The sequence below is a fragment of the Dipodomys spectabilis genome, unplaced genomic scaffold, assembly GCF_019054845.1.
Source record: "Dipodomys spectabilis isolate Male_0828 unplaced genomic scaffold, ASM1905484v1 ptg000511l, whole genome shotgun sequence".
NCBI lineage: Eukaryota > Metazoa > Chordata > Mammalia > Rodentia > Heteromyidae > Dipodomys > Dipodomys spectabilis.
The window spans coordinates 608,948-634,028 of record NW_024871188.1 but is presented as its reverse complement, the minus strand read 5'-3'; the positions used below and the strand labels follow the sequence as shown (position 1 = coordinate 634,028).

At 53.3% G+C, this 25,081-nt stretch overlaps 1 protein-coding gene and 2 long non-coding RNA genes across 3 annotated transcripts; 2 read left to right on the top strand and 1 right to left on the bottom strand.

Annotated features, from left to right (window-relative positions):
• Positions 1–2,108: 2,108 nt before the first annotated feature.
• Positions 2,109–7,702, top strand: Shd (Src homology 2 domain containing transforming protein D). The gene is given in 7 exon segments (XM_042669943.1): positions 2,109–2,407; positions 3,472–3,519; positions 3,521–3,578; positions 3,667–3,855; positions 4,815–4,938; positions 6,285–6,404; positions 7,413–7,702. Coding segments are annotated over 7 exon segments (1,005 nt in total). The 5' UTR covers positions 2,109–2,128; the 3' UTR covers positions 7,600–7,702.
• Positions 7,703–12,675: 4,973 nt separating this feature from the next.
• On the top strand, positions 12,676–16,776 carry LOC122099345. The gene is made up of 3 exons (XR_006145906.1): positions 12,676–12,846; positions 14,124–14,257; positions 15,035–16,776. It is a non-coding gene; the product is annotated as an uncharacterized LOC122099345 (long non-coding RNA).
• Positions 15,267–24,543, bottom strand: LOC122099346. Its single transcript, XR_006145907.1, has 3 exons — positions 24,442–24,543; positions 21,979–21,981; positions 15,267–15,279 (listed from the first exon to the last, which is right to left on the bottom strand). It is a non-coding gene; the product is annotated as an uncharacterized LOC122099346 (long non-coding RNA).
• Positions 24,544–25,081: the final 538 nt, after the last annotated feature.

The following is a 25,081-nucleotide window of genomic DNA, read 5'->3' as shown; positions in this document are numbered from 1 at the left end:
ACTCCCTTCCTCAAGGAAGGGAGCCCTTCCTCAAGGTCTTAACTATTCCAAGTCCTATCTGTGGGCTCAGGAAACAGCATCCAAATTCCCCCCCCTCCCCCCCCACCCCCGTTCTCCTGGGGAGGGGATGACTTCCAGGCAGTGCTAGGGGTGGGTGCCCACCCCCCTCCTCTCCCATCCCCCCTCACAGCTGCCGCCACTGAACGGCAGCCAGGCCAGGCCCTCCCTTGGGTCCCCCTCGTCGCCCCCACCCCCACCCCACAAAGGGACAGATGCTGTGGCCACCAGACGCGGGATGCCACCCTCCCTGCCCGCCCGCCAGCTGCCCCCGCCCTGCCCACCCCAGTCCGGGCGGGGGGGGGGGGGGGGGGGGGAGGATACAGAAAGAGGGGGGGGGAAAGGGGGACCAGAGTGGGTCAGAGCCCTGGGGGGGAGGACACCGAGGAGGGGAGGGGGGAGGGGGCTAGAGGGGGGGGAAGGTGCAGAGGAAGAGGGGGGACAGGAGGAGGCCAGGGCCCTGGGGGAGGGGGGCAGGGGGGGGAGGAGAGAGGGGGGCCAGGGCCCTGGGGGAGGGGACAGGGGGGAGATGGGGCCAGAACGGGGTGGGGCGGGAGCCGCCCTCCCCGGCTGTGCCGCTGTCAATCCGAGTCCGCGTCCCTGACCTTTCCATCAGCGCCCCCCCCCCGCCCCGCCCCGCACCCCAATCTCACCGCGCGGGGCCGGGGACGGAGCCCGCGTCCGTCGCCTCCCCGCATCCCGGGTCCGCAGTCCTCGCCCCGCGCGGCCTCGGCGCCTCCCCCGCCCCCCCCCCCCCCGCCCCGCAAGGTCAGGCGCGCGACCCCCGCCGCCTCCCCGGCCCCCTCCCCGCCCCCTTCCCGCCCCCCTCCCCGCCCCCCTCCCCGGCCCCCTCCCCGGCCCCCTCCCCGCCCCCCTCCCCCGCCCCCCTCCCCGGCCTCCTCCCCGCCCCCCGCCCCGCCCCCCCCGCCCCGCAAGGTCAGGGGCGCGACCCCGCCCCTCCCCCGCCCTCCCCCCCGCCGGACTCGGTCCAGCGGCCTCGCCCCCCCCCCCCGCGACCCCCGCCGGCTGCGGTGCGGGGGGGACGGCGGAGGAGGCGCGGGGTCCTGACATCGCCTCCCGGGACTGCCGGGCACCGACGGGGCGCCCCCCCCCCCCCCCCCCCGCCAGCCGCGGAGCGGGGACCGGGGACCCGGGCGCGGGAGGATTTTCTTTCCCTTTGTGCGGTGCGGTGGCCGGAGCCGGATCCAGGCCGCCGCCGGGGTGAGGCGGGGGGGGTCCGGGACGCTGGGGGGACGCGGGGGACGCGGGGCTCCCCCGAGCCGCCGTGGGGCGCAACAAAGGAGGCGCCCGCCGGGGTCGCCGGCCCCGCAGCGCAACTTTGCGCGCCGAGCCGCGGGCGACCCCTCGACGGGGTCGGGGTCGGGGGGCTCTGTACCCCTGTTTTCCTCCGCGCTTCTCAGGATCTCTGAGACCCGGCCGGGCGCCCCGAGCTTCCCCCGCGCGCCCCGGGGGCGGGAGCGGCGCGCGGTCCCGCCGATGCCTCCGGCCCGGGCCGCGGAGCCGGGGGGCCGCGGAGCCGGGTGCGGCCCCAGCGATGCGGGGCTGAGGCGGGCTTCCCCCTCCTCTCCGGTCTTCCCCCCTCTCCTCTCCCCTTGCCACCTCTCTCTGCCTTATCCACGCTGAGCCCGGCCAAGGGGCGCACCTGATCACCCTCCTCCTCTCCATCCTCCTCCTCCTCTTCCCCGTCCTCCTCCTCTCCATCCTCCTCTTTCTCTTCTCCATCCTCTTTTTCCTCCCCATCTTCCTCTTCCTCTCCATCCTCCTCTTCCTCCTTCCTCCTCCCCATCCTCTCCATCCTCCTTTGCCTCCTTCCTCCTCTCCATCCTCCTCTGCCTCCTTCCTCCTCTCCATCCTCCTCTGCCTCCTCTCATCCAGCTCTTTCTCATTCCCAACTTCCTCCCCCCCTCCTCCTCTTCCTCCTCCTCCCCATCCTCCTCTTCCTCCCTCCTCTTCCTCCCCCCCCCCAGTGCCCGACCCCGGAGCAGCGCATGTAGCCCCCCTCCCCTCCCCCAGCTCTGACAGTAGCCAAGTTTGGGTGACAGCCGCCCAAATGGCCAAATGGCTCCGGGACTACCTGAGCTTTGGGGGGCGGAGACCCCCTCCGCAGCCGCCGGCCCCCGACTACACGGAGAGCGACATCCTGAGGGCCTACCGCGAGCAGAAGGACCTGGACTTCGAGGACCCCTACGAGGACGCGGACAGCCGCGCCGAGCCAGAGCCCGCGCCCCCCGCCGACCCCAAGTACAACTCCCCCAAGCACCGGCTCATCAAGGTGGAGGCCGCCGACCTGGCCCGGGCCAAGGCCCTGCTGGGCAGCCCCGGAGAGGAGGTGCGTGACTGGGGAGACCCCAGGATGAGGGTACTGGGTGGGGAGCGCCAGGCTCTGCACCCTGAATCCAGGGAGCCTCGTGTATGAGGGTGGAGGGGGTGTGGTGCCAAGGGGGGAGGGAGCGGGGGACACTTCCTGCTCCTGCACCTGCTGGACCTGGCCTCGCCCCTCCTTCGGGCTTCGTCCCTCCTCCAGGAGCTGCTCACAGCCTTAACTCTCCCTTAGCCTGTTTTGCTTGTTGTCGTGGCCCCATTTCACAGAAGTACAAACTGAGGCTCACAGGTGAGACTCACTGACTCTCCCCCTAGGGCCTTAGCACATGAGATTTGAACTCACACCTGCCTGCAGCCACTGTGCTGGGTTTGCATTTCGTGTTTGTTTGTTTTTTCTTTTGGCCAGGAAAGGGGCTTTGACTCAAGGAAAGGCTTATCTTTGCTCAGCTTGCTTTGCTTACTTGCCTGTTGCTCTGCTATGTGAGCCACGCCTCCAGCCAGGCATTTGGCTGTTTTGTTTTTATGTTTGTGCGGGTACCAAAGGCTTGAACTTAGTGCCTGGGTTGCTGTGTCCCTGAGCTTTTTCCATGCAAAGCTGGTGCTCTGCCACTTGAGTCACAGCTCCACATTGGGCTTTTTGCCCAGTTAGTTGGAGATCAAAATCTCATGGACTTTCCTGCCTGGGCTGGCTTCAAACTAGGATCCTCAGGTGGCACAGGGGAACCGGATAGCCAGGGATTGTGCTCACTAGCTGTGTGACCCAGCCCAAGTCCTTTGCCCTCTCTGTCTTGCGTTTCTCATCTGCAAAATAGACGTGGGTGTACTAAGTATACCTAAATGAGGTTCTGGCAACTTAAAATAGTAACTGTATGAAAGAAAGTAGAGCAGGTGGAGTGTGTGTATGGGGGGGGTGGGTGGGTCCCGGCTGTGAACATTTGCACACTCTATGGGATAGATTTCCCCCTCCCTCTCCCTTCCTTTCTCTCCCTCTCTCCCCCAACAGAAAGCCCAGAACTGTTCTGAGATGCTAGGCTCAGCCGCCTTTGACCTCTGTCTTTCTTCTCTCATCAGCTGGAAATGGACCCCGAGTACTCAGACCCTTTCGATGCTCAGCCTCACCCCCCCGCCCCCCGATGATGGGTACATGGAGCCCTATGATGCCCAGAGGGCTGTGAGTGGTAAGAGCAGGGCTGGGGGTAGGGGAGGGGACAAGTTCTTTGTGGAAATGGTAGCTGATGGGTGTCCTGCCCTCTCCCCGCCCCCCAGAACAGCCATGCAGGGCAGTACAACTGTATGACACCCCCTACGAAGAACAGGACCCAGAGCTTGGTGAGGAGCCCGCTCCCGGGCAGAAGCCTCAGCAGAGCCGGCTGCCTGGGGAAGATGAGCGGCCAGCCGATGAATATGACCAGCCCTGGGAATGGAAGAAAGACCACATCTCCAGAGCATTTGCAGGTCTGTCTTTTAGTCTTTTAATCTAGGCAGGCCCTAACCTCTACTTCCTCGTTCTGGCCTTGGGGTCCACCCCCCCTTACCCCGTTTCAGTTATAACCTGAACCCAATGTACATAACACTAGCTGTTTCATTGTTGCTCAAGATAGTGCTTGTAAACTGCATGCTAGAAAGTGCTCCCTTATTCTCCTATGCAGGAGCTATTAGAAGGCTAGAGCAGAATGTTTTAGCAGCTGTCAGCCAGGTAGAACTGAGTGAGCTCAGGTGAATCTCAGAACTTGGGTTTAGCTGGTCCAGTGGCTCACACCTGTAATCCTAACTACTCAGGAGGCTGAGATCTGAGGATTCCAGTTCAAAGCCAGTCTGGATACCAAAAAGTCAGAAGTGGATTTGTGCACAAAGGGTAGAGCCAAAAAAAAAAACCTGAGACAATGTCTAGACCCTGAGTTCAAGCCCCAGTAATGGCACACACATTTTTAAAGAATACGAGAGAGAGAGAGAACAATCTGTTTATTCATTTGTAGAATAAGTAATGATAAAATAGACTTGACAAAAAGGAAAGGAAGAGTTGGAACAACACAACTTGGCCCCAGAAACTGTACTTCAGTCTCCCCTGTCTCATGTTTTGAGGGTGTTTCCCAAGTTTATAACTCCCCAATTTAGGGCAGAACTCCAGAGAGGAATTCAGGTCTAGCGGCCCCTAGTGGAGATTCCCATCTGCCCCTCTAGCTTCTGATTGGTGCACAGTGTTCGGCCCCGCCCCTGTGACTCCAAAGTTAGGGCCTTGTGTGACCACACCCTTTCTAGGATGAGCCTTTCACACAGCCCGGTCTCTTCTGGGTTCTGATTGGCTGTTACAAATGGACACACCTTCCCGCTGCAATTCCACTGGTGGCTCCCAGCCACGCCCCCTCGAGGTAGGCGGGACTTAACGCGTTTCTCTCTCAAACGCCCCTCAACAGTGCAGTTTGACAGTCCCGAGTGGGAAAGGACCCCAGGTTCCGCCAAGGAGCTCCGGAGACCCCCGCCCAGAAGCCCCCAGCCTGCCGAGCGCGTGGATCCGGATCTACCCCTGGAGAAACAGCCGTGAGTGGGGTAACTGGGGGTGGTACCGTGGAGCCCCACAGAACCCCTCGGGCCATTGTCAGACTCCATTCATCCTGAATTGGATCTTTTTACTTTATTTCTGTTTGGACCACTCCTGGGACTTGAACTCAGGGCCTGTATGCTGTCCTTGAGCTTAGCTTTCTTTTTTTTTTTTCTTAAGGCTTGAGCCAGAACACCACTTCTGATTTTTTTCTGGTTATTGGCAATAAGGGGCTCACAGACTTTTCTGCCCAGGTTGGCTTTGGACCATGATGCTCAGATCATAGTCTCCTGAATAGCTGGGATGACAGGCGCTAGTCAAGGCATTTATCTTTTTGATCCTCAGAGTAGGGGGACGGAGGAAAGCTAGCATTCATTCATGCGTTCATTCATTCATGCATTCATTACTTCTTCAAGGAATCACCTAGCAATTGCTTGCAGTGTTCCAGACTCCAGCTAGGGGCCAAGCTCAACAAACGAGATCACTCTGACAGCGGGATCCTGGGTCAGATTCCTGCTTTGAGACTGGTGCTGGTGGCTCATGCCTGTAATCCCAGCTACTCAGGAAGCTGAGATCTGAAGGTCATCGTTCAAAGCCAGCCTGGCAAGAAATTCTATGAGATTTTTTTTTTTTTTTGGTCGGTCGTGGGGCCTGAACTCTGGGCCTGGGCGCTGTCCCTCAGCTCTTTAGCTCAAGGCTAGCGCTCTACCACTTGAGCCACAGCGCCACTTCTGGCTTTTTCTGCTTATGTGGTGCTGAGGAATCGAACCTATGGCCTCATGCATGAGGCAAGCACTCTACCACTGAGCTACCTTCCCAGCCCTGTAAGACTCTTATTTCCCATTAAAACCCCAAAAAGCTGGAAGTGGAACTGTGGCTAAAGTGGTAGAACACTAGCCTTGAGCAAAAATAAAAATAGCTATGGGACAACACTGAATTCAAGCCCCAGTACTGGCACAAAAATAAATCAAAGTTTACAGTGAGGAATGGCAGTTGTGCCCAGGGAATGGCTGGTGAGCCAAGATTACGGTGGTGCTTGGAATGTGATGCAGAGGGAAAAAGCCCTTGCCTGGTGTGTATGGCCCTGAGTTCCATCCCAGAACCTTAGCCAAAAAAAAATCAAATAAACGAGGTCAAGGCCCAGGTGTGTGCTTAACCTGAGGGCAGCTGCCCTTCCCTGGAGCTCAGAGCCCCCTTAAGCCTGGGGGCAGCCCCACTCATTCTGACACATCCCAGGGCCTTCTCTGGTGGCTCTTCCTTTCCCTGGGCTTGGGCAGGCCCTGCCTCTCCCACACTCCTGGCCAGACCCTAGGTGTGCTCCTGAGACTTCTGTCCTCACCCCCAGCTGGTTTCATGGCCCTCTGAGCCGGGCAGAGGCTGAGAACCTTCTGTCCCTCTGCAAGGAAGGCAGCTACCTCGTGCGGCTCAGCGAGACCAGCCCCCAGGACTGTTCCCTGTCCCTCAGGTGAGACCTGGCCTCCCAGAGGCCCAGAGGCCCTCCAAAGGACCATAGGAAGGGGGCGTGGCTTCAACAGACATGGGTGGGTCTTCCAGATAAGTGATGGGGCTTCTTGGCAAATGGGTCGGGACTTGGGCCAGGGGTGGGGCTTCCAAGCACCTTGGGGACGGGGCTTCCATGGTTCCAACTAGGAATGAGCTCCCTCTAGTGGTAGGTATGCAAGAAGACAGTGTAAGCCCCACAGAAGATCCAGGCCCTTGGATGAGACGAGGACCCCAATGTCCAAGGTCCCTTTTATTTTTCTGAGTTGGGGGGGGGAGTCCTGAACTCAGGGCTTGGACACTGTCCTTTACCTTTATCATTCAAAGCTAGTACTCTACTGCTTGAGCCACAGCCCCACTTCCAGCTTTTTGCTGGTTAATTGAAGGTAAGAATCATGTGGATTTTACTGTCCAAGCGATCCTCAGATCTCAGCCTCCTGAGTAGCTGGGATTTACAAGTTTGAGCCACCAGCACCTGTCTTGAAGCCGGAATCCTGGAATCAGCCCTGCAAGCATTTGAGTTTGGAATCTGGCTTGGTCCTTAATAGTCTAGCCTGATGCTGTGGTGCATGGCTGTAATCCTAGCTACTCAGGAGGTGGCTGAGATTGGGAGGAATGTGAGTACCACTCAGGACTACATCTGAAAAAAGAAAATAAGCACGAAGGAGGGAGTATGCTTGCTTCGAGTTATAAAGCGCCTGCCTACCAAGTGCAAGGCCCTGAGTTCAAATCCTAATATGGAAAACAGAAAAGAAAACTTGTATGGGATAGGGCGACAAGGGGATGGAGAGTTCTGGAACTCAGATCTTGCGTGCACAGGGGACCAATTCGCCAGAGTAGGCCTGCCACTGAGCAGGAAGCTAAGGGGCTTCCAGACGCTTCCAAGGAGGAGGAGTTAGAGAGCATGTGGCGAGTGTGGGGAGCTCAGGGCTCCTCTAACCTCTCCCCTCCCCCTTTCCCACCACACCCCCAGGAGCAGCCAGGGGTTCCTGCATCTGAAGTTCACCCGGACACGAGAGAACCAGGTGGTGCTGGGTCAGCACAGCGGTCCGTTCCCCAGCGTGCCAGAGCTGGTCCTGCACTACAGCTCGCGGCCTCTGCCCGTGCAGGGCGCTGAACACCTGGCCCTGCTCTACCCCGTGGTCACACAGAGCCCCTGACCAGGCGGGGGCGGGAGGGGGGAACCCCAGACCAATTGCAGAGCTACTCCTCCTGGGGAAGGCGTTTTGGGGGTACAGATGGACACACAGATTCCTTCCCCTGAGGGCCCCTAATACATTGCCTGGCCCCCTCTGCTGGGATCCAGGGCCCACACCCACTGTCTGCCTGCCAATAAATGACTTCTTGTCTTTCTCCCATGTTCTTGCTGAGCTGAGGAGCCAAGGTGACCCCTGACCCCCACGGGAGAGGGTGGGCACAATACGTCCAACCTGTCTCAGTCCCCTGGAGACAGCCTAGAAGGCTGGCTTGGAGAGAGATCAAGGCCCTTGAAGGGGTGAAGGGATCCCCAAAGCCTTTGTTCAGGGGAACCCTTCTGCGGCTGAGCCTGAGTGTCTCTCTGGGCTAGCCAGAGGCTCGTGTGGAAGCAGATGAATCTCCGTGGCCGTGGAAAGGAGCAGCTGGTAGAAAGAAAAGTGGACAGATTGGGGGTGGGGGTGTGTGCTCAGGCCAGCCCCGCCCCTCCTGCAGTGAAGTCTGATCTGCAGAACGGACATCTGTCCCCATGGAAACCGGTGTGGAGGAGGGAGCTGGCCCAGCGGGTGTCACTTCAAGGTGATAGGCAGAGAATGACAGGAAATGCTGACCTCTCCCATGCACCCCCCACCCCCACCCCCGACGTGGGAGCAGGGGAATGAGGGGGACACTGGGGGCTGGGAAGGGGGGGGATATCTTCAAGCAATGGGCACTAGCCAGAGGGGTATGGCTGTTCCTTGGACATGACAGGTCCCTACGGATTTTATTTTCTGTTTGTGGTCGGTTGTGGGGCTTGAACTCTGGGCCTGGGCGCTGTCTCTCAGCTCTTCAGCTCAAGGCTAGTGCTCTACCACTTGAGCCACAGCGCCACTTCCGGTTTCTGGTGGTTCATTGGAGATAAGAGTCTCTCGGACTTTCCTTGCCCGGGTTGGCTTTGAACTGTGATCCTCAGATCTCAGCCTCCTGAGGAGCTAGAATAACATGTGTGAGCCACCGGCGTCTGCAGATTGAAGAAGGAGTTGTCACAGAGTATGTCCACTGGTCATAGAGGCCTCTGCAGCTAATCCTAGGGGCCTAGGAACCTCCCCCCCCCTTGAAAAAAACCCTACAAATGTTCTCAGCACTCTAAAATAGCTGCCAAAGCCTTTCTTGAGTGTCCTGGGGTCTCAGGAAGGGATCATTGTCTTCTCCCCCCACATACTTGAGAGTAGGGACATTCTCCCATAGCTAATGGACATTTGCCAGCTTCAATTCTACTTCTGACTTTAGGGATTGTTCTGGGCCTGGGACTGATGGGGTCAAGGGAGATGGGGTGTCTGGGCCTGGGGCTGGGTATGAGGCCTAGGAGGGAAGAGAGGCTGAGGCAGAGGTTGCATAGACCATCTGAAGTTTCAGGTCTGTCCTGGGGTATACAGCAACTTCTGTGCTGCAGGCCTCACTCTTCTGGAGGAGGGGGGGGGGTCTCCTCGGGGCTGGTGGAAGACATTGGAGTAGGGGGAAGGGGAGAGGATGCAAATCAAGAAGTTGGCTGTGGTGGCACACACCGGTAATCAATGAGGAGGATGAGCCATGGGAATCAGGAGTTCGAGACCAGCCTGGGCCACACCTTAGGGCTGGGAATGTGGCTTAGTGGTAGAGTGCTTGCCTAGCATGCATGAAGCCCTGGTTCGATTCCTCAGTACCACATACACAGAAAAAGCCAGAAGTAGTGCTGTGGCTCAACTGGTAGAGTCTAGCCTTGAGCAAAAGAAGCTCAGGGACAGCTTCCAGACCCTGAGTTCAAGCCTTACAACTGGCAAGCAAAAAAAAAAAAAAAAAAAGTCCAGGAGATTCTTATCTTCCAATGAACCACAGAAGAAGCCATAAGTGGCACTGTGACTTAAGTGACAGAGCACCAGCTGTTTGCAAAAAAGCTCAAGGACAGTGCCCAGGCCCTGAGTTCAAGCCCCAGTACTGATATCTATCTATCTATCTATCTATCTATCTATCTATCATCTCTTTCTCTCTCTCTCTCTCTATATATATATATAGAGAGAGAGGTGTAACAATGCTTGATAGGAAATGTATTCATTACCTCACTCATGTAACTGTAACCCCTCTCTATAGTATCTTTACAATAAAAAATGTATATTAAAAATCAAAAATATAAAGAAAGAGCCGGGCGCTGGTGGCTCACGCCTGTAATCCTAGCTACTCAGGAGGCTGAGATCTGAGGATCACGGTTCAAAGCCAGCCCGGGCAGGAGAGACCGTGAGACTCCTATCTCCAATAAACCACCAGAAAACCGGAAGTGGCGCTGTGGCTCAAGTGGTAGAGCACTCGCCTTGAGCTGAAGAGCTGAGGGACAGCGCCCAGGCCCAGAGTTCAAGCCCCAGGACCGACCAAAAAAAAAAAAAAGAAAGAAAGAAATAAATGAAGATACTGGTCCTCCCTTCCCCACTACTGGGAGCTTCCTGTGTATTTTTGAGAAAAAATGTAGGTTTTTCTCCATGTCTCTGCTCTCTTTGCAGAAGTCTAACACCTGCAGTTCCAGGAGCTGCCACATGGGGCCGCACCCGCAGACACCCACACCTGGGTTCCGGGCGCTGTCCTGGTACCTGGGTGGTTGGGCAGAGTCCTGGTGGCAGCAAAGGTGGCCCCAGATTCCTGCGCCCAGCGCCACCACCAGGGCCTGCCACGGCCAGCACCGCCAAGACCCCTAGGGAGACAGAAGATGGTTTGAAGGGGAAAGGCCCTCAGGACCCCTGGCCAGAAAGGGGAAGGGAGCTGGGAGGTTGGGGAGGGGCTCACCTGAGAAGATGGAGGCCATCACAAGGGAAGAAACAATCTATGACTCAGCTGGGCACTGGTGCTCACGCCTGCTGCTCACGCCTGCTATCCGTGGTGCTCAGGAGGCTGAGATCTGAGGGTCACCTTTCAAAACCAGCTGGGGCACGAAAGTCCATGACTTTTTTTTTTTTTTTTTGGCCAGTGCTGGGGCTTGAACTCAGGGCCTGGACACTGTCTCTGAGCTTCTTTGGCTCAAGGTTAGTGCTCTACCACTTGAGCCACAGTGCCACTTTTGTTTTTTTTTTTTTTTTGGTGGTTAACTGGAGATAAGAGTCTCACGGACTTTCCTACCCAGGCTGGCTTTGAATTGTGATCCCCAGATCTCAGTCTCCTGAGTAGCTAGGATGACAGGCCTGAGCCACAGCATCCCTGCTCCCAGGCCAGCCAAAGACAACAAAGAGCCCCTGGAGTCTGGAGACACACCACCCTCTCACCGGGGGTCCTGTGTCTGTGTGTCTGAACCAGGGAAGCTTAACTCCACCAGGAGAGGTCTAGTGACTGCCAGGAAACGTGCAGAAAATCTGTGAGAACTGCTGAGCTTTCGAATCCAGGGCTGTACAGTTAGCAGGAGCTCCAGCCCCAAGCTGCAGGTGCTGTGACTAATGTGGGGCCCCCTGACTCCCCCCAAAACCTTCTCCACACGCAGGCTCTGCTGAGGCCTGAGATGCCAGCTGCATGGGCCTGGAGCCGTGCCCGCCGCTTCTTTTCCCTGGCAGCTGCCATAGCACGGCCTGGCACCTCACTGCCCACCCCAATAGCTGTGCCCCCACCGCAGCCCGTGGCGGGGGGTGGCAGGCCACAAAGCCCAACTGCACCCTAGAAGCGGCCACGTGCCCTGGCCAGCTGGTCAGTGCTGGACAGGGCCTCCGATGGGGGCTGGGCATGTGCACAGGGTGACAGGAGCCAGGCATTGGGGGGGCGGGGAGGAGAAGGGACCTGGCCAGTAAGAGGAGGTCAAGGCGGGGTTCAGCGTGGCCCGCCCTCCTCTGGAAGGTGTTGTGGCTGGCTTTGTGATTTCTGTCCAGCTTTGAGAATCCACTGCTCTCCATTTTGGCTTCTGGAATGTTCTGCCATTGCTCTGATGAGTTGGAAAGACTTCGGGGTACAGCAGTTCTCAGAATCGGAGAACCTCCCTCTTACCACACCCTCCCCTGCCCCAAACTTTATTTTTGGGGACTGTTCCACCTTCTTTCCATGATGAAGACCCCAAGCAGCCCTGTAGAGACTCATTTGAGATCCTGTGACATTTTCAGTGCCAGATAGACTGTAAAAATGTTTGATAGAGCCGGGCGCCGGTGGCTCACGCCTGTAATCCTAGCTACTCAGGAGACTGAGATTTGAGGATCGCGGTTCAAAGCCAGCCCGGGCAGGAAAGACCGTGAGACTCCTATCTCCAATAAACCACCAGAAAACCGGAAGTGGCGCTGTAGCTCAAGTGGTAGAGCGCTTGCCTTGAGCTGAAGAGCTGAGGGACAGCACCCAGGCCTAGAGTTCAAGCCCCAGGACCGACAAAAAAAAAAAAAATGTTTGATAGGATGTAGAAAGACAGGAAGAGGAGCCAAGTGTAAGTGGCTCACTCCTGTAATTCCAGCTACTCAGGGGGCTGAGATCTGAGGACTGCAGTTCAAAGCCAGCCGGGGCAGGAATGTCCAAGAAACTTTTTTTTTTTCAGTCATGGGACTTGAACTCTGGGCCTGGGCGCTGTCCCTCAGCTCTTTAGCTCAAGGCTAGCGCTCTACCACTTGAGCCACAGCACCACTTCCAGTTTTCTGAGTGGTTTATTGGAGATAAGAGTCTCCCAGTCTTTCCTGCCCCGGCTGGCTTTGAACCTCAATCCTCAGATCTCAGCCTCCTGAGTAGCTAGAATGACAGGCATGAGCCACCATCGCCTGATCGAGAAACTCTTATCTCCAGTAACTGCTCAGAAAACTGGAAGTGGTGCTCTGGCTCAAGTGGTAGAGCACTAGCCTTGAGCTGAAGAGCTCAGGAACAGCACCCAGGTCTAGAGTTCAAGACTCAGGGCCAACCAAACCAAACCAAAACAACAAAAGATAGCATTGCTAACATTCCTGCGGTTTAGCCCACCCCTGCAGCCCAGCCAATAAGAGTGTGACAAGACTGGCTTGCTATATGTTAACCAATCATGTAGTTGCTACACTGGAAATACCCTCAACCTAACTTCTTAACCTATCCAAACCTTGTGTAATGCGGGGTCGGGGCTCTCAACTCTGACCTGCTGCGTCAGTAAGGGTTGTGAGTCCAGACTCGAGCTTGCAATAAACGGCTCTCGTGTGCTTGCATCAGATTGGACTCCTTGGCGGTCTTTGGGGATCCACGATCTGGGCATAACAGGACCCCCAAACCGGAGAGTCTACTGCTGATTGGTGAGTCTCATTGTCTGCTTTCTTTCGTTTTGTTGCTTTGTTTCTGGGGCCCGATATCTGTACCTGTGCAGGTTGGCCTAAGGCCTAAGGGTGGGTCGTCCACCCAGGGTCTTGGAAGACGGTCCAGACCCTCCTGGAGGGACGTGGAATCCCCTCACTCCCCTGGAATTTCTGGCGGGACGAAGCGGAGGGGCGTGAGGCCGGCGTTCTACTTTCGGTTCTGCCTCCGGTCGATTAGCTGTTTGTCTCTCTGTTGTCAGTTTTGTTTCTGTTTGTCGGTTGCTTTTTATTTTTATCACTGGACAGAGATGAGGATTCGTGAAGCTCCCCTTTACATATAGGAACTCTTCACTTAGGGTTCTTGACTTTCAATCGCAGAATAAGAATTTCTGGACAAGTCACATGGTAAGAAAACTTGGCAGAGCTTTATTAAGTAAGCGAGCAAGGAAACAGACAGACAAAAAAAGCAGGCAAACAGAAGGACAGGGGCACACGCTAGCAGAGTGTGGGTGATCTCATAGGGACACAAAGACACGGACACACAGACAGACAAGGAGACACCCAGAGAGACTCACAGCTCCTTGGGCTGTTGGATATTTACAGAGTAAAAGCAGGGGGTCTGGCTTTAAGTTATGCAAAGCTAGGTGCTTTGTCTTTGCTTTAACTACACCTGGTATTCCAGGTAAGAATGCAGCCTGCCATAAAACAGATCCTTACCCTTGAAACAAGGAGACACCCTCCTATCTGCATTTGGGGGCATCCTGTCAGGCAGTTGGGAATGGTTGGGTGGGAAATGCATCCCTTAGGAAAGAATGCATTCCGTTGCCTCTCTTTGAAGCAAAGATAGCATTTCTAAGTTTTTAGGTAACATATTTCTTAGTTGCCTACTCCAGGCCTCTGTTTCCATAAGTTACCCTGCTTCGTTTCCCCCAAAATGACTTTTGTTCCCTTAATCTTAAGGGAAGTACATGAAGGAATATATCCTGTACTTGCTGTTAAAGAGCCTACCACCAGAGTGTTTGAAAGAGGAACAAAGAGTATGAAGGACTTGGTGCGGCACCCGGGACTAAGAGTTAAAGGTGTTTATGAAAAGATAGAGCAGATTGTTAGGGAGTGCAAAGCCTGCCAATTGACAGATGCAGGGCAGAGCCATCAGGAGCCAGGGAGCCGGGAGAGAGGAGACAGGCCAGGAGTTTACTGGGAGGTCGACTTCACTGAGGTTAAACCCGGGAAGTATGGGTATAAGTATTTGTTAGTTTTTATAGATATCTTTTCAGGCTGGATAGAGGCCTTTCCAACTAAGCGTGAGACTGCATGGGTGGTAGCCAGAAAGATATTAGAAGACATCCCGCCCAGGTATGGCTTTCCTGTAAGGATAGGATCAGACAATGGACCTGCTTTCGTCTCCAAGGTAAGCCAGGGACTTGCTTCTGTGCTTGGGGGCAATTGGAAACTACATTGTGCTTACAGGCCCCAGAGTTCTGGACAGGTAGAGGGGATGAATAGAACTCTAAAAGAGACCCTGACTAATATGACCATGGAGACTGGCGGTGACTGGGTGGCCCTCCTTCCCTATGCTCTGTGTAGAGTCCAAAATTCCCCTTTTATTTATTTTATTTTATTTTTGGGTCCGGTCGTGGGGCCTGAACTCTGGCCCTGGGCGCTGTCCCTCAGCTCTTCAGCTCAAGGCCAGCGCTCTACCACTCAAGCCACAGCACCACTTCCGGCTTTTTTCATTTTTGCTTATGTGGTGCTGAGGAATCGAACCCAGGGCCTCAGGCATGCAAGGCAAGCGCTCTACCACTGAGCCACCTTCCCAGCCCCCATATTTCCCCTTTTAAAATAGGCCTTACTCCATATGAAATAATGTTCGGGACACCACCCCCCCTACTCCCTGACTTGTCTGAACGGCTCCTCAAGGTCGAGGATGATTCTAAACTTTCATTTTTTTTTTGACTTACTTCCATCTTTATAAAAATTGAATGTATACACAAACACATCAACAATTACGGAAGCGTCTCCATTGAACTCTGATGAGACAACACAAAAGAGCTAACAAATAGCTAAGATGTTGCTGAGCTGAAAGCATCTCCAGTAACGTTTTAATTTTAAAAGGTCCGTATTTACATATGCCAATGCCTTTGCATCTCATTTCAAATGCATGATAAACTTCCATTTTCTTTACCAGCCTTACAAAGGGTTCATGAAGAAGTATGGCCAAAGTTGAGGGAACTGTACGAAACTGGGCCTCCACCAGTACCCCACCAGTATAGACTGGGAGACTGGGTGCTTGTTAAACAACACTGGCAGGAGAACTTGGAACCCAGGTGGAAAGGACCATTCCAGGTTATTCTGACGACGCCCACCGCTCTCAAAGTAGATGGAGTGGCCATCTGGATTCACCACACCCACGCCAAGCAAGCAGACCCGTTCCTGGACTTGATCGAGCCCGGCTTGGACAGTCAACCGGACCAGAGATAACTCCTTAAAACTGACGCTGCGTCGGGAGCGGAAGAACTGAGCTGTGACCATGTTGTCTTTAACCTTGATGTTTCTGAGCAATGTTTTCATCAACGCTTATGCTGATAGTAATCCCCATTACCCCTATACTTGGACTTGGATTGTTAAAAATCCTGAGACGGGGAAGAGACTAACTCTTATATCCACTCATGGACCCCTACCCCAGTTTCCAGACTTATTTTTTGATTTATGCCAATTAGCTGAAGGGTCGTGGGCCCGCACTAGTTGGACCAAACAAGATTCCTACCCGGAGTGCCGGTGGCGAAACTGGTATGTATGCCCTGGAGGGAAAAGAACTGATAGTTGCGGAGGCCCCAGTGACTATTATTGTAAGAAATGGGGGTGCGAGACCAGCACATCCACTTGGTGGAGGGGGAAAGGAGGAGACCTTGTTGGTTTTACTAAAAGTAGCTCACAGAATTCTAAGATCAGAATTCAATTTACTGAACTAGGGGAAAAGGCTGGAGGATGGGAGCTGGGGAAGTCCTGGGGACTTAGGCTGTACAGGCCCGGGGGTAACCATGAAGGGATACTTTTGACACTCCAGGTCATTAAGTCCTGGGATTGACCGCCGGTGGCAGTGGGACCCAACCTTATCTTAAACCCTGTGGTTGGGCCTACTCCTAGGACCATCCTAGTGTCTGGACCAGTCCCTTCCACGCCGTCATCTATTGACATTCAGACCAGCCTTGGTCCCCAAACCCAGGCATCTGCCCCCGCTTACTTACCCCACCACCCACTTGTAAAGTTAATGCAAAAGTCCTTTTTAGTACTGAACCAGACTCAGCCTAAGAAAACGAGGTCTGGCTGGTTATGTGATGATAGCATGCTCCCCTATTATGAAGGAATTGCAGCTCAGGACAATGTTACTGTATCAAGTGAGGTGCCATCCTGCAGATGGAAATCGAAGGTAGGACTCACAGTAACTAAAATAATAGGGACCCGGAGTGTGCCGGGGAAGTGAGCAAAGAAACGGCCCCCTTGTGCAACTCCACGCAAAAACAGGTGAATAGTTACTTGGTCCCCCCAAATGATGCTTGGTGGGCCTGCTCTAAAGCAGGGCTAACCCCCTGTGTGCACACCACTGTTTTACAACAACTTGAAATGCCCACTCTTCAAAGACCACCAGAGACTCAGACACTCAAACTGCAAAACGCAAGGTTTATTCAGAACAAGCCAAGGCTCGGGCCTCATCCCACACACTGACAGAGCATAGGGAGGGAGGAGACCCCGAGCCACATTCCAGCAGGGTTTATAAAGGCAAAAACCACAAGGTGACAAAAAGATACATTATCCAGGTATTCAAACAGAATTACATGTGAATACAAATCTGATTGGCTCGGGGCTAGGGGTAACATTCCAGGGTGGTTAGCGTCAGCAGGAGGTTACAGAACCGGATGGGTCACCTGTGTGTGTGTGTGGGGGGGGGGGGTCGTTAGGGTCTGATGGTTTCAGTTTAAACAACCTCTTTCCGTAATCTGTGCAGGTTCTGGTCAATTTCAACATAATACCTCTCCATACAATGACACTTCTAAAAAACATCTTGGCCAGCATGGTTTAGAACAAAGGCAAAAAGTTGTCTGAGCAAGATAGAGTCACTCTTGTTTTCTCAAACTCAAACCATACTTGTGTGTTGATACGCCTGATTCCCACCATAACTTATCCAAATTCCCAGTTTCTTGACCATTGGAAAGATGACTGGAAAAAGTCTCGACCTGGAGACAGTTTCGCCCCCCAGAGAAAAAGAGAGTCCTTAACGGCCTCTTATTAGGGGCAAGTTTAGGGAGACTCGGGACAGGTGTAGCCTCATTAGTCAGAAAAATTCCTATAATGCTTTAAGGATGGCCATTGATGAGGACATAAAGAGGATAGCAGAATCCATATCATACCTGCAAAAGTCTCTAACCTCTCGGTCAGAAGTAGTACTTCAGAACTGGAGGGGCTTAGACCTCTTATTTATACAACAAGGAGGACTTTGTGTAGCCCTGAGAGAGGAATGCTGTTTTTACATAAAACTACTCAGGAATAGTTAAGGATAACATGGCAAAAGTCCGGGAGGGACTAGAAAAGAGGACAAAAAGAATACGAATCCAGACAGGGATGGTTTGAGTCCTGGTTTAATTACTCTCCCTGGTTGACAACTTTGCTTTCTGCCTTAATTGGGCCCCTTATGATACTATTGCTCGCTTTAACCATAGGACCCTGCATTATTAACAAGTTGATTGCTTTTGTTAAGGATAGAATAAATGCCGTTCAGTTGCTGGTTCTAAGGGCCCAGTATTTGAATTTGGATCCAGAGATGGCAGAATCAGACACATAAGTCAAGATTGACTACAAAATGATCCATTGAAAGGGGGGAATGAAAGAGGAAAGGAAACGGATTAATTGCTTGTTTTGCTTATGTACTTGCTTGTTGCTCAGTAAAGTTTGCTTAGTTTCCTGTAAACAAGACGTGGGTAATGCCGCCTTACCTGGAGTGCTGATAAATATTTACACAGTGTTGACAAATATTTTGAATAAGGAAACAACAACAGGAACTGGTATTCACTGATAAAAACCATGAACTTGGGGCTGGGAAGGTAGCTCAGTGGTAGAGCGCTTGCCTTGCATGCATGAGGCCCTGGGTTCGATTCCTCGGCACCACATAAGCAGAAAACTAAAAAGCCAGAAGTGGCGCTGTGGCTCAAGTGGTAGAGCGCTCACCTTGAGCTGAAGAGCTGAGGGACGGCGCCCAGGCCCAGAGTTCAGGCCCCACGACCGGACCCAAATAAATAAATAAACCACGAACTTGATGGCTGGACCGGCCTCTAGTACTGCACCAATTCAAATGAAACACATCAGCTTTAAACTGTCCAACCCCCAGCTTGCATCGCAGCTTTATTTTTGAGTGTGCCAATTGGGTGTTAGGGTTATGATTTGATGATTTGGGTGTTAGGGTTATTCCGCGTGTATGATGATTTGCTACCCTTATGACATTTCCTGTAACCTGTTTACTGAGTGTTAAAAAAAGTGTGACGAACCAGTGCTCGGAGCCTCTTAGCATCACCTGTTACCGAGTGTGTGGAGGACCTAACTCGAGCTTGCAATAAACGACTCTATGCTGCTTGCATTGATCGTAGTCTCTGGTGGTCTTTTGGGGGTCTCCGGACTCTGGGTACTACATGTTGAAATCAGAAAGGGAAAACAAATCATTTTTTGTAGGTTGGAGTGGACCACCCTTGGGGGGAGGGAATAGGCTGCTGAAGGAACTTTGGACCTCTGGGCTGTGTTCAAAGTAAAAGGAATGGTTTTCATTCCAGGACCACATGGCCATCCCGACCAGATCCCATCCATGTATTTTAGTTTGGCAAGACTTAGTTGGGATCTCACCCCCCCCCCCCCCCGCCCTTTTCTGGCTGAAACCTCTCATGCTCCCACAGAGGCAGCTGCCCAAGAAAATTCTTGCAGTCCAGGATCACCCCAGTAAACCGGGACGAACCAAAACCAAACCCTCAGCACCTCCCTACCCAGTCCTGCAGGGTGGTACGTAGGAAGAGCTAACTTTTCCCTCCCCCTGATCAGCCAACATTAGCACCAGGAAACGCTGCAGCTGAACTGCCACCATTGCCCGGTGGGGGGGGAGGGGCGGCAGGGACTGGGGGGGAGGGGGGAGCATAGTAGGGAGGGGCAGGAAAATGTAAAAGGTTATATTGAGGGAAAAGTGCTGATGGGCCAGGACCGCACTGGAGTTGGGATCCCAGGAAATGGCCCTGAGGGCCAGCCCATATGGGCTTTTAAGCATTTGGGGCTAGGGGGAAAGGGGGAGGCTGGGTGTTGGTTTTAGCCAATGATTGTTACAAGAAATGTGCACCTTCCGTTTAAATTTCCCGCCAAGGTTTTGCTGGTAGGAAGCAAGGGAATAGAAGAAGGGTGGTGATGGTTCAGCTCAGAAAACAGCAGAAGCAGAGTTACACGGTTACAGAGTTACAGAGTGGCAGGGTTATGGAGTTACAGAGTGACAATTACAGTTACTAGCTAAAGTAATGTTACCAGGAAAGTCTTAGCCACAGCACACTTACATTTATATCTCGCAATCATTCATTATCCATTTTACACAATCCAAGTGAAATATCGTATTCCATCTTTGCGTCCTCCACCACATCAAGAGGACACTTGGGGCTGTTCCTCCTGCCCCTCAGGCCCCCCCAGATTCGGCCATTGTCCTCCCCTTGCGGCTGCTGGACCTCCTGATTTAACTGGTAACCAACCCCTTCACTACTGGCCCTTCGCCACGAGTGACCTGTATCACTAGAGAACCCAAAATGCCCGTGTTAGGTTTTTAAAAAGAGGTAGCTGAGTAAGAACCACAGCACGCACGTGGTATTCAGGTAAGGGGTAGTTTGATTCATCATTCCGGCTGGCACCAGGCCATGTTGGCCATCCATGCGGCTGGGAGAGACCTGGGAAAGAGAGTGTCTGGCCCTGGGCTAAGCCTCTTTTAGGGTGTGGGGGGGGGAAAGGTGAGGCCACATGGAATTCAGGTGTGACCTCCACAGAGGTGACCTCTTCCAGGTGTGTCAGTTGCCTAGGTAACGCAGGTACTGGGCGGAGACTTTGCTGCGAGGAGGGTGGAGTCTGCTGGCCATCCTGGAGCCGACTTTACATCTCTGACAAGCCTACAGATCTAATTAGCCTCCTAGATACTGTCTTGTTTACTCATCAGCCTACCTGGAATGACTGCTAACGGCTCCTCCAGGAGCGTGAAGGAATCCTGACCTAAGGACAGGCAAACCACCGCTAACCCTGATGTTATTTATTTATTTAGTCGTGGGGCTTGAACTCGGGGCCTGGGCGCTGTCCCTCAGCTCAAGGCAAGGGCTCTGCCGCTTGAGCCACAGCGCCACCTCCAGTTTTCTGGTGGTTCATTGGAGAGAAGAGTCTCATGGACTCTCCTGCCCAGGCTGGCTTTGAACCTCAATCCTCAGCTCTCAGCCTCCTGAGTAGCTAGGATGACAGGCGTGAGCCACCAGCGCCCGGCTCAACCCTGACTTTATTAACAACACCTTTCCTTTCAGTCGCCCTCCTACCTGGGACTTCAATACTGCTGATGGTAAGGAGAGGCTCAGGGTCTATGGCAAGACTCTTAATGGCGGGTCTCAAAGCAGCTGCTCAAAAGCCCACCAATTTGGCCAAGGTAGAGATGAGAGTCCGGCTGCCTTCCTGGAAAGGGTCATGGTGGCATTTCAGGGTACACCCCCATGGATCCCGAAGTGACAGAGGGCAGAAAGGCTGGTGGAGAGAAGAGTTTGCAGGACTGGATGGCAGTAGCAGAAAGAGTAGATAACAATAGAGAAACCCCGGGGGGAAAGTCAGGTGAGAGTCAGGGCTGCAGGGAGGAGGGCCAGAGTGCGAGGCATGGCATGGCTAGGATCCTCCTAGCAGCCACCGCCGGATCTTCAGATGAGAAGCGACGCCAACTGCAAGACCTGGCGGAAGACCAAGCAGGGTAGGGATGCTCACCCCAGGTTACAAAGAGAACCAGGTGCCTCTTGTAAGGAAACAGGACATTGGCTAAGAACTGCCCTAGGAACCTAAGCGGAAAACCTAAGAGTCGGGGCACAACCCCCACTGTGTATTGGTCACGGAGATGGGTGAGCTCAGTGACTAGGGAAGACGGGGTTCCGCCTCACCCCCAACACCCTTTCCCCCGCTCCCAAGCCCAGGGTAACCCTCAGAGTGGAGGGGACTCCAATTGACTTTTTGGTGGACACTGGACCTCAACGTTCAATCCCCCTTGTACTCCAAGGCAAAGGATCTGGCAAAATCTCTTGGGTACAGGGAGCCACCCTGATGATCTGATACTCGTAGACTCCCCAAAGAACAGTGGACCTACGCATGGACTCATTCGTGGTCATCCCAGAGTGCCCCCTATTGGGGCGGGGAACCTGCTCACCAAAACAGGAGCTCAAATTCACTTCCAACCAGACGGAACTTTGGTTCTGGATCTTCGAAGCTGTCCCACCCAGGTTTTAACTCTTAATCTGGAGGATGAATATCCACTGCATCCACCACCGCTGCCACCAACAGGCAACCTAGACTCTTGGTTACAAACATTTCCTGAGGTCTGGGGAGAGACTTGGGGAAATGGGACTAGCAACGCGCAGACTTGCGGTCTACATAGAATTAAAGTCTAGGGAGGATCCGGTTAGAGTTTGACAGTATCCTACACCACTAGAGACCCAGGTGGGGATCACACCCCATTTCTGGCGCCTACTAGAGCTGGGGATGCTAGGGCCCTGCCAGTCTGCTTGGAATACCCCGTTGTTGACAGTTCACAAACCGCAGTCTAATGATGACTGGTCAGCCCAAGATCTAAGAGAAGCAAACAAGTGGGTGATGGACATACATCCCCCAGTCCTGAATCCCTACCCTCTTCTCAGTTCCTTGCCACCAGACTAGCAGTGGGATGCTGTCCTAGATTTAAAAGATGCCCTTTTTAGTCTGCCCCTGGCTCCAAAGAGTCCAGAGCTGTTTGCCTTTGAATGGACTGACCCTGTAAAGGGCATTCACGGGCAGCTGACCTGGACTAGATTACCTCAGGGATTCAAGAAATCGCCCACCATCTTTGACAACGCGCTTCATGAAGACATGGGTGAGTTTCATTCTCCCTCACGATGCTCTTGCAGTATGGAGATAACCTTTTGATGGCAGCTGAGAGTTACGAAATGGGCCTACAGGGGACAAAAGACTTACTCCAGACTCTGGGAGACTTGGGGGTACCAACAAGAGGGCTCAGATCTGTAAACCTGAGGTAAACTCTGAGATACTGCTGAAGGCTGGAGGTGGCTAACCAAGGTGAGGAAAGAAACTGTGCTCAAAATCCCCAGACCACAGAGCCCTCATCAGGGATGAGAATTCTTGGGGTCAGCTGGCTTCTGTAGACGATGGATCTCCGGGTTTGCTAAGTTGGGCTAAGCCCCTGTATGCAGCCACTAAAGAGGGACAGCAATGGCTCTGGACTGACAATGTAGAAAAATCCTTCAAACAGATTAAGACGGCCCTGCTATTAGCTTCCACTCTTGGGCTACCTGATGTGACAAAATCCTTCTATCTGTGTGTGGATGAGCACAAAAGGCATAGCCAAAGGAGTGCTCACCCAATACCTGGGCCCCTGGCGGAGACCGGTAGCCTATCTCTCCAAGAAATTAGGTCCTGTGGCTGCTGGGCCATCTCCCTGTCTGTAGATGATAGCACCACTGCCCTGCAGTCAAAGATGCTGATGTACTTGCTCTGGGACAGGAGCTGTACATCATTGCCATCGAGGGAGTCCTTAAACACCTACCTGACTGCTGGCTTAGCAAGGCCCGATTCACCCACACCTTCAGAAAACCGGAAGTGGCACTGTGGCTCAAGTGGTAGAGCGCTCTCCTTGAGCTGAAGAGCTGAGGGACAGCGTGCAGGCCCAGAGTTCAGGCCCCACGGCCGGACCCCAAAAAAACAAAACAAAAAAAAAACCACAAAGAAATTGGCCATAGTGCATTGTCCCGGACACCAAAAAATCTAAAGGTCCTGTGTCACAGGGAAACAATTTTGCAGACAAAACTGCACAAGAGGTAGCCCTCCAAGTAGGCTGAGCTCTGGTAGCTACTTTACCTGACCCTGGGTCTAAGGCACCTTCCTGAGACCCCCAACTATGCCCAAGAGGATCTGGAATGGACTATCGATTTACCCATGGCTCATTGCTTACTTGGATGGTGGTGAGATTCAAACAGCAGCGTGAGTCTACCTGAAAAGCTGGGAGACCAGGTCCTGCTTAAAATGCATGCTTCCACGCATATGGGCATGAGAAAAATGCAGGACCTGTTGAGACATGCTAAGATCAGCTTCAAAAATATAAACTCAAAAATCGAGCGGATGGTCACTAAATGCCAAGCTTGCCAGCTGACTAATGCTACCCGTAATTCATCAAACCTTGGTTCCAGGTTGAGGGGCCACAAGCCTGGAGCATACTGGGAAGTGGACTTCACTGAGGTAAAACCTGGTAAATATGGTTATAAATATCTGCTAGGTTTTGTGGATACTTTTTCAGGATGGGTGGAGGCCTTCCCTGCAAAGCATGAGACAGCACAGATTGTAGCCAGGAAAACTAGTGGAAGACAGGTATGTCCCCCCCCCAATGAGAGGGTCAGACAACAGACCCGCATTTGTTCTAAGATAACAGGGTTTAATGTCTATTCTTGGGACTGATTGGAAGTTACATTGTGCATATGGACCCCAAAGCTCAAGACAGGTAGAAAGGATGAATAGAACTCTAAAAGAGACCCTAACCAAATTGATCATGGAGACTGGCGGAGACCCGATGTCTCTCCTTCCATACACTCTCTACAGGGTGCATAACTCTCCCTATAAAATAGGATTAACTACTTTTGAAATTATGTTGGGAATTCCCCCTCCTATTATCTCCAATTTGCAGTCACACCTGTTAACTGAATTTGATGCTTATGAACTTTTGTCACACTCCCTCAGGGCCTTACAGTGGGCCAGGAGATCAGGCCTTAAGGAAAGGTCCTCTCCAACACAGGACCTTCCCCTGAACCTCACTGCTTCTAACCGGGAGACTGGGTCTCTGTGAAGCACCACCTGGAGGGAAACCTGACCCCTTCACCGTGAAAGAAGACTTCATACCACCATGGCAAGTGTCCCACAGCCAAGACAATCCTCTCAAGCTCATGCTCTTGCGGACTGGGCCATAGCGACTCTGTTTCTTTTCTTGCAGCTGGCCCCCGTGTTAAGTAACTTTAGCACCCCCTACTCCCTCAAATTGGACATGGGTAATCAGCAATCCTGGGACTGGAAGGCAACAAGTCCTCCAGTCCCAAATTGGACCTCTGGTTCAATTCTTGGTTCCCTGACTTGACCTTTGACCTGTGTTAGCTAACAGAGAGTTCATCCATACTCACCACCGGTCTTGGTGATGGTACCCCCAGATGTGTGTACTGTTCATTTTATCTCTGCCCTGAGCTGAAGTGCTCTGCTTCCTGTGGGGGGGGCCCAAGATTACTACTGTGCCTACTGGGGGTGTGAGACTTTCGCTACAGAGTGGAAGGCTAAGGGAGGAGATCTAATAGAAACCACTAGGGTTTGGCAAAAGATCCGGCTTAAGTTCACAGATAGAGGGAAGAAAGACGAGACCTGGGAATTAGGTAAGACTTGGGGCCTCCGACGCTGGAAATGGTACTTAAGAAACACAGGATATCTCCCTACGGGGAATGCAGGCCTTCTCTTTACCCTCCGGCTTCTTAAAAACTCAATCTCTGGGATCCAACCCGGTTTTAGCACCAACCTTACAGGCTTGACTGGTACAGGATGCCAAGCCCCCCCTCCCCCCCAGGGTCACTAAGAAAAACCTAATAAGTGATCCCATCCCACTTTGGGAGGAGACCTTCTATGGGACCTCTTGGTCAGTGCCTTCCAGGTTATTAACGCTTCTAGGCCGGAACTTACCAAATCTTGCTGGCTTTGCTGTGATGTTAAACCTTCTTTCTAGGAGGGAATAGCCATAGTGGGATACTATACCGAAGCTGATAAAATAGAGCAGTGCCGCTGGCAACCAAAAGGAAATGTCAAGCTCACCCTACAGTCAATAGCCGGGCAGGGATTATGTGTAGCAAAGGTACCTTCCCAATACCACCATTTATGCAGACAGAACAGGCGGTAACTGGAAAATATACTTTAC